The sequence below is a fragment of the Nelumbo nucifera genome, chromosome 7, assembly GCF_055504915.1.
Source record: "Nelumbo nucifera cultivar China Antique chromosome 7, China Antique-T2T, whole genome shotgun sequence".
NCBI lineage: Eukaryota > Viridiplantae > Streptophyta > Magnoliopsida > Proteales > Nelumbonaceae > Nelumbo > Nelumbo nucifera.
Window position 1 is genome coordinate 11,899,615 of NC_142655.1, and position 8,936 is coordinate 11,908,550.

Consider the following 8,936-nt stretch of genomic DNA (forward strand, 5'->3'; position numbering starts at 1 on the left):
TCATTTGATGCAATTATAATCAGGACACTTCTCTTTCTTGAGGTTTTCCTTCTCTATCTTCAACCATGTAATCTTAGCCTCCCGGCCGGAAAGCTTAGCCCAAGCAGCCCTCTCTCTCTCTCTCTCCTATATAACTTTATATTTCCCTCTCTTAATGATGGAAGAAACTAGTGAAGGTCAACTTAAGCCCAATCCTTAGAGGTGCAAACCTCGGGTTTGGGCTTAGCGCACCCCGAGGTTAAGCCTAATTTTATCAACTTAGGCCCACCTTTAGTTTAACCCAACATAACTCAGGTTGGGCTTAGGCCTAACCAAGTTAGTCGGGCTTGGGTGGGTTGGTTAGATTTGAAAGAATTTATGCATATATTATATAGTTATCTTTTACTTAGACTTTATGGCCTAATAATTTAAGAATAGAATTAATTGAAAATATACAGAAATTTCATTTATTAATGTACATATACATATTTTGTGCATATATATATAATTAGAAAAAAGATACTTTATATAAATATAATAGACATATTTATGTATTTGTTCAAGTGGGCTCAAGCTACCCAAAACCTCAACCCACCCAAGCCAACTGGTGCAAAAACTCATGTCAGGCCAGATTGGGCCCACCTAAGTTGCACCCCTAATGGTTGTTGATGAGGGTAGATTTGGCCCTCCACTAACATCATGACACATGGCAACTCGGAACAACTGGGTGACACCTAGAACCACCTAGGCGATAACTTGCCTTAGCCAAAATGATGAAGTCCCAGCTAAAGACCTAGCATTGTCGCCGACCTGGCGACCTACCTTTGGCGCCAACCTAGTGATCTGCCTCTGGTGCCGACTTGGCGACCTGCCTCTGGCGCCGACATGGCGACCTGCCTCTGGTGCCGACCTAGCAACCTACCTCTAGCGCCAACCTGGCGATCTGCCTCTGGTGCCGACCTGACGACCTGCCTCTAGCGCCGACCTGGCGACCTGCCCCTATTTTCGACCTGGCGATCTGCCCCTGTTGACGACTTGGCGACATGCCTCTAGCGCCGACCTGGTGACCTATGAGACGTGCTTGCCGTCGATTTCAGCATGCATCCCATCACTCCCGAGTCTCTCGGAAGTCAACTCTCACACCGAATGTTTTGTGAGAAACCAAGTAAGGAGCAAAGATTGGCCTACATGCACGACTACCTCCGAGGACTTCGGAGCAGTTAGGCACGTCCTCCCGGAGATCCCGGACGTGTTGCGTGATGCTCACGCCAAACAATGCTTATATAAAGGCCTTACCTCCAACCCTAGAGGGGAGAGACACAATTTAGTTCTCGCAGCTCTCCAACTCTCTCACATTTAGCTATCTTAAAATCTCTGATTCACTAACTTAAGCATCGGATTGCCCACCCCGGGTAAAGCAACCCGGGACTCTGACACTATGTCCTTGCAGGTCGCATCAGAGCCACCTCTCCAGCTCATCACCATTCAGTTATGCGTCAGAGCCACCTCTCTAGCTCGTCACCATTCAGGTAGGCGTCCAAGACATCTTCCAGGTAGGAACCATTCAGCCAGGCATCCAAGCCACATTCCAGGTAGGGATTATTCAGCCAGGCATCCGAGTCCTCATCCAACAAAAATCCTCCACTTCTCCCTCTAAGTCGTCGGCCACCTGGAAGTAGACCTGTTCATGGGCCGGGTGGCCCGACGGCCTGGCCCGGCCCCCGGACGGGCTTGAACATGTTTATAGGCCTGCAGGCTTAAACTCGGGCCAAAAAGCCCAGCTCGACCTATAATTAGACTTAAAATGAGTTATGTGATTATGTCCATTTGAATAAATTTTTTGATTTAAGAATGTAAAACTGTGTTTATCGGGCTCAGGCTCAAGCTTCGGGCTTTTTATCAGGGCTGGGCTCGGGCTCAGGCTCAGGCCTAGCGTATTTCCATTAATGATGAGTAAAAGCCCGGCTCGAGCCTGGCCGGGCCCGGCCCATGAACAGGTCTACCTGAAAGTAGTCCGAACAACAGGGTACTGCCAAAAAGAGGCAGCGTCAATGGAAAAGATAAAAGAGAGAGAAGAAAGGAAGCAAGATGGATTTCTTTTTTTCTGTTTTTGACTTTTTGGTTCTAGGGGGTTGTCTTTTTTCTCACGTAAAATATGAGAAACTACTGTATACTTTGGGGTAGTAACACTTAAGCGTTCAAGTTTCCATTTGCAAGAGAGAGCTACCATCTACTTTTAGGTTCCAACACGTTGCTCTTATCATTAGTATTCCATCAATTGTGCACTTTAGTGAGACCATTTTGCCCTCTTTTTTATTACATCTAAGAAACCTATGTTTTGAACTTTTCCTATCTTCTTTCATTTTTTTTTCTTTTCATTTGTTTAAGAGAGAAAAAAATGAGAGATGAAAGATGTAGAACAATGGTAAAGTGTTTGAATTTGAAAGTACATGGTAGCTATTTGTTGCAAATGAAAGTTCAAGTAACCAAGTGTTAGTGCCCCCAAAGTAAAGGGTAGTTCTCTATATTTTACATTCCTTTATTTTTTTTGTTGCGATGGTTTTGTTTTTCTTTTCAAGTGTTATTTATCTTGTAAAAAATATGAAAAATGTCATGTCATTGACATAAAGCATTTATCTTCTCACATAGTTAAAGTTGTTCCACATGTGGGATGGGTTATTTTCATTGTTTAAATAGCCCCAAGTTCACACCGTAAAGTTAAAAAAATCCACATTCAGGCAAATATGGTCCAAAGTATCAAAATATCTAATTGCAAAGGGTGATATCCATGCTTCAAGATTGTTTTAGACTTCAAGGATTGAAGCAGGCTATCTGAAAGGGTGTTAATGATTAAAATATGGCTTTTCCTCCTACATCCTAATATTTGGATTTTTTTTTTTAATTCATCAATATCCGATACATATCATACGATATACATTGAGATGTTGCAATATTTTAAACTTGCATGAAGGACAAGAAAGATGGAGGCAAATTGCTTAGTTTGTTTATTTTATTTTCTACCACAAATAGCTATCCAAATTTCAAACTAATCAATGATTGAAAGAGACCAAGTAGATCTTTGTTCTGTTTTCTTTCTTTTTTTTTTCTAGAAAGATGTGCTCTAGTAGCACAAGTTCATTTATCTTGGTTTTGTAAGTTCTTCAGATACAGTGTAAATGAGAAATTCATGTTGGAAATGGGATTTCCGTGTATTCATTTAAAGCCAGATGTACTTGTTTCCTTGAGTTTCCTTGATAATAGAATTTATACTTTTATCATAAAACATTTTTTCTATAGTTACTTTTCTTTATAACTATTTAACCCATAGGAAATATTGTAGCGCATCCATTAATTTCTTATGCAAAGTCCTTTTAGTCTATGTGTCTGTGAAGGATTCTATAGTTTCGTGAATGTTTAACAAAGAATCTACACCCTTAGACAATGGGAGAGTGTCACTACACCTTGCCTTGGTTGGGGTGGTCTTTTCAACTCTTGATTGGGGTTGGGGCAGGTTTTGGAAAAATCAAAAACTCAAGTGACTAGGGATGGGGCAGGGTGGTATTTGTCCACCTTGCTCCAAGCCCAGCCCTAAACCCCCTCGATTAAAAAATTATGTATATTGTAATATAATATATACTATTTTTTGAGACTTGATATATCAAATATTACTTGATAAACCAAATCATCATATACCCTTTAAGACGTAAAGATATTAGGATTTTATAAGAATTTATAAAAAAACGAACAACTTAGTCAAGTTTCAATATGTTAACTTATAAAAAAGGTAGGAGAAAGTGAATCCAAAATGAATGAATGAAACCATGGCTAGGAATGGTTAGGGAAATTTGGGGATCCTTGTTCCTGGTGGAGATAGTAATTGAGTACATGTGTTTGGGGTTGGAATGATATGAGGCAAAAAAACTGGTTGTTCATTCCATGGCTGAGTAGATGGAGTTGCCACCCATCAAGATGAGAGAAATAATGGCGACACCATACCATTTAGCCAGGACAAGGCCAATCTAGGTAAGTAGAGAGAGAGAAAGAGAGAGATGGAAGGGGTTAGGCACTCTTCTCTTCGGTCAATGTAAAGCTGAATTCCTTCTTTATTTTGGATGTGAACTGAGAAATGAGGTTCTCCAGTAGAGTGGAAAGAGCATGCTAACCTCTCAAATATGGGAGGACACATTGGTTTTTATACTCACAAAAATAAAGCGGGACCAAATAAAAAGATCACCAGATATTAAACAAGGAAAAAACTTTCCAAGAGAGTGAGGTAAAAGATTTACCTCTATATAGCCTTTGAACAAATTAAGGATGTTGTTGTCAAAACATGGAAAACGAGAAAACACAAATCCAAATAAAAGTGTACACTATGAGCGAATTTAACTGAGACGATTCGACTAAGTCAATGACATTGAATAGCTTGGGTTGATGTAGTAGGATTTTTAGTTCATAATAAAGAGGGAGGCAGGTCGAGGGGAGAATAGTGGCACCGGTATTTCAGTGGTGATGGGTGTTAAATGGCGATGGTAACAGAGATGGCTGATGTATTAGGTGACTAGGAGGAAAGGGGAAAGAATCGTATACCCCACATCCCTTTGATTTCTTGATCTCTCTTGGCTGAACTCGAGCTTCTCTCTTTTCAGCTTTCCTTCGTTCTAGCTAATATCTTCCACATCTCTCAACATCTCTACTCTCTCTCTCTCTTTCCCGCTCAATAATCCTCTCTCAATCTCCTCCCTCTTTCTCCAAATTTGAGAGACTCTTCACCCCTCTCTTTCTCTTCACTCTCGCTCTTCTTTTAGCTCAACAGCCCCCTCTCTCTCTTTGTTCTTGGTCACAAGATCCTTTCTCGCTGATTTCATTCAAGAGCCCCTCTATGCTCTCTCTCTCTCTATTTTTCTCTTTTATTCTTAGTTCGAAAATTTCCCTCTCTTTCTTTTCTCTCGGATTCGGAGACACTCTTCCCCTTTCAAAATCGAGAGAACCCCCTCTTTCTTCTTCAAATCGAGCCCCCTTTCTAAGGAATGTTGCCTTCTATTTATAATAATGGGAAGGAAGGGTGGTTTCAAAAATTCTCAAAGTGAATGGGGTTTTAGTAAGTTAGGATTTGGAGAGAGAGGAGCATTTGACAACTTGGGGTGGTCAAAAGGGGTAATTTTGTAATTTCAGTATGGGGGTAACTTGGAAAGTTGGGGTAAAAAGGGCAACGGTAATCTATTTAAAATAAGCATAAACCTACACAATTAAACATAGAATAAAATATACATTATTAACAGAAAATAGGTTTATTTGGATTCTAAAGCACACTCAAATTGTTAAGAACTTACATGGCCTTTTATGGGTATGGGTAGGTTTCATATTAGGCTAATCCCAACCATCTCCGACCCATATATTGTTAGAAGGCATATGCACTTATGTATTAGCCTATTAGGTATTGAATATAATAATATTTTGAATTTTATGTAAAAGATAATTGATAGTTTATATGAAGTGGATACAAATTGATAGCTATTCGAGCTCAACTCATAAAAAGTTTGATTCAACTCAGTTTAAATTGATCTTTAAATAAAGTTCAATCCCAATATAGTCTTATTTACTAATTGAGCCGACCTCAAATGTGTGTCTATGTATATAATTAAAAATTTTGATGTTTATTTATATTATTTTTCTTATTTATTGCTTATATATAATAAGAAGTTCTGGATTCAATCCACTAGTCCGATCCATCCCGTACTCAAATGTAAAAGAGGATAGGATCGAAAAAGGGTTTTGTAGTTTTATGTGCATAAAGAGTTTAGATTCTAAAAATCTAACCCTAACAAATGGTACAAATTAAAAGATCATTTAGTCTAAAACCCACAAAAAAATGAGTTCAATTTGAATTAAATTCCGATTAGGTGCTTCCTATTTATGCATATTTGTGAGGACTGAATCCGGTCTCATCTCATCTAACCAGTCACCATTTCTCAAAAATAAAAAAAAAACCCACGAGATGCTACAGCCGCACATGGGAAACATCTCTGCCATCGTGTCGGTGTCTGGTGGTGGGTAGAAGCAGATCCGAGCTCATCTTTTTATTGGTTGACGAGGCGGATTCACAACCACGTATCAATCTGTACAGCGCTCTACAAAGTGGAAATGCTAATCGTAGAATCAGGAGGTGGTTGTAGAAATCACTAGCTTATAAGTTATAACACGAGACACGTAGTGGGTCAACTCTAGGCTACCAGCTACCGCTTTAGTCGGTTGAACTTCTGAATCCACACAATTCTTTGTGCCCTTCTTGTGCAGAACCAGACAAACACTGCCAAGTGCAAACCAGTGGACTGATATCAAGGATCACCGCCATTCTGTTGCCGAGCATTTCTATAATTATATTGGAGGGAGGAGGAAAAATGCGTGGGCCATGATGTGGTATGGTGGGTAGGCCCCACTCACCACACTCAGTCACCCACACTCCACCCAACCCCACTCCACCTCTCTTAAGATGTTAACTCTTGTCGTTCTGTCCATCTCTCGTTTCTGTATTCGTCGTTAAGTCTTCTCAATCTATTTTCTTAATTTGCATTGAGGAAAGGCTTCACTTGGATTCAGTTCTTCTTATCCATTATGAGTCACTATGAAAATAGAAAATCTTGATAAATTCTGAAGGCCACTAGAATTGTTGCATATTTGTGTTCCAGTATGCTCTTTCTGCTGTAGTTCTTGTCACAATTCTACGATTTTTTTTTGAAGTTGTGTGAAGGCCAGCTTCGCTTGCATCCCTTTTTAGATTTTGCAGAAGCTCGAAGCATTCAGGTCAGGAAGTCGAGAATCCTTTACACACTGTTCATATTTTGATCTTCCTGAGACGCTTTTGATTCTGATAAATTTCGAAAATCCACCACATAATTTCATGGGTACCCTGCTCCGAACGCACTATAAGCTTGAATATCTGCACCCGCTTCATGGGGTTGCACAAAAGCAAAATCCTTTAAGTTCTTCAAAGCTTCAAAGGCAGGATGTTGAGCTTCGTTCCAGAAGAGCTCATAGGAAATGGTGTAGGAATGGTTGCATTAGGGCTAGCAACAGTGCCCTTTTGGAACTCGTCCCCGAAACCAAGAAGGAGAACCTTGAATTTGAGCTCCCGATGTATGACCCATCAAAAGGCGTCGTCGTGGACCTGGCAGTTGTTGGGGGAGGTCCTGCAGGGCTTGCTGTTGCACAGCAGGTCTCTGAGGCTGGTCTCTCAGTATGCTCTATTGATCCATCTCCAAGAGTAATTTGGCCTAACAATTATGGGGTCTGGGTGGATGAGTTTGAAGCCATGGACTTGCTCGATTGCCTTGACACAACCTGGCCAGGGGCAGTTGTCTTCATCGATGACCAATCAAGGAAGTATCTTGATAGGCCTTATGGCAGGGTTAATAGAAAGCAGTTGAAGTCGAAAATGATGCAGAAATGCATATCTAATGGTGTCAAGTTTTATCAGGCAAAGGTCATTAAAGTTATACACGAGGAGTCTAAGTCTCTTTTAATTTGCAATGACGGAGTCATCATCCAGGCCACCATAGTCCTTGATGCTACTGGTTTTTCCAGGTGTCTTGTTCAGTATGATAAGCCCTATAACCCTGGGTACCAAGTGGCATATGGGATCTTGGCAGAAGTAGAAGAACACCCCTTTGATTTGGATAAGATGGTTTTCATGGATTGGAGAGATTCACACCTTAATGACAAGAAGGAACTGAAAGAGAAAAATAGCCAGGTTCCCACATTTTTGTATGCAATGCCCTTCTCATCCAAACGGATTTTTCTGGAAGAGACGTCCTTAGTTGCTAGACCTGGAGTAGCCATGGAAGATATACAGGAAAGGATGGTGGCCAGATTGAAACACTTGGGTATAAAGGTGAAAAGCATTGAAGAAGATGAGAGATGTGTTATTCCAATGGGTGGTCCCCTTCCTGTGCTCCCTCAGAGGGTTGTGGGAATTGGTGGTACTGCAGGGATGGTTCACCCCTCAACTGGGTACATGGTGGCAAGGACACTTGCAGCAGCTCCAATAGTTGCAAAATCAATAGTTCAGTACATTGGTTCTGAGCAAGGGATTTTGGGCAACGATTTATCTGCAGAAGTTTGGAAGGATCTTTGGCCCATAGAGAGGAGGAGACAGAGAGAGTTTTTCTGCTTTGGCATGGATATTCTACTCAAGCTTGATTTACAAAGCACAAGGAGGTTTTTTGATGCATTTTTTGATCTAGAACCTCATTATTGGCATGGCTTCTTGTCATCTAGATTGTTTCTTCCTGAACTTATATTCTTTGGACTTTCATTGTTCTCTCATGCCTCTAATACTAGTAGAATAGAGATTATGGCAAAGGGCACTCTTCCTCTGGTAAACATGATAAGCAACTTAGTACAGGATAGAGATTAAGATGATGGATATTCATTTGGTGTATGTTAAATGCAGCATTGTATTTGTATCTAAAATGGTTATTTTGTTGTCACAAATAGATGCCACTACAACTATCTCAAGCTAGTCTGTAATGCAATTTTCTTACTGAACATCAGAAATTGACGTCATTCCCCCATTGAGTTGAATTAGTAATCAATGTATTTTCTGCATGAGTCTAAGATTCTTTTCCTCTGTATTCCACTATCCTTGCACCTCCTTTATATTGGTTATATATGATTAAACTATAATACTCAGTTGTGATTTCACTAAAGTTGGTTTTTGATTTCCAAATGCTGATAAGTTTGGCTTTTTGGTCATTTTATCTTGAAATTTATCTTTATTCTGCCGCAGAGAATAATTTTCATGGTACACATATCTACAGGTATAGTTGTAGAATACACTTAATAACTAGTTTGAGTTTCTTTCTTTTTTTTTTTTTTTTTTTTTTTTTTTTTTTTTCTTTTGATCAGCAATGGCTAGTTTGAGTTTCTCGTTTCTCATTTCTCACTTTTTTTTTATAGGA

The 8,936-nt window shown here is 39.9% G+C and overlaps 1 protein-coding gene across 1 annotated transcript; it reads left to right on the forward strand.

The window, feature by feature from the left end:
• The first annotated feature begins 6,391 nt into the window (after positions 1-6,391).
• LYC (lycopene cyclase) lies at positions 6,392-8,562 on the forward strand. The gene has a single exon (XM_010274926.3). It carries the CDS (start codon positions 6,878-6,880, stop codon positions 8,390-8,392), a length of 1,515 nt encoding a protein of 504 aa, XP_010273228.1. The 5' UTR covers positions 6,392-6,877; the 3' UTR covers positions 8,393-8,562.
• Positions 8,563-8,936: the final 374 nt, after the last annotated feature.

Bases quoted from the DNA above. Each gene is read 5' to 3' on its own strand.
- LYC (XM_010274926.3), top strand. From the start codon at position 6,878: ATGGGTACCCTGCTCCGAACGCACTATAAGCTTGAATATCTGCACCCG.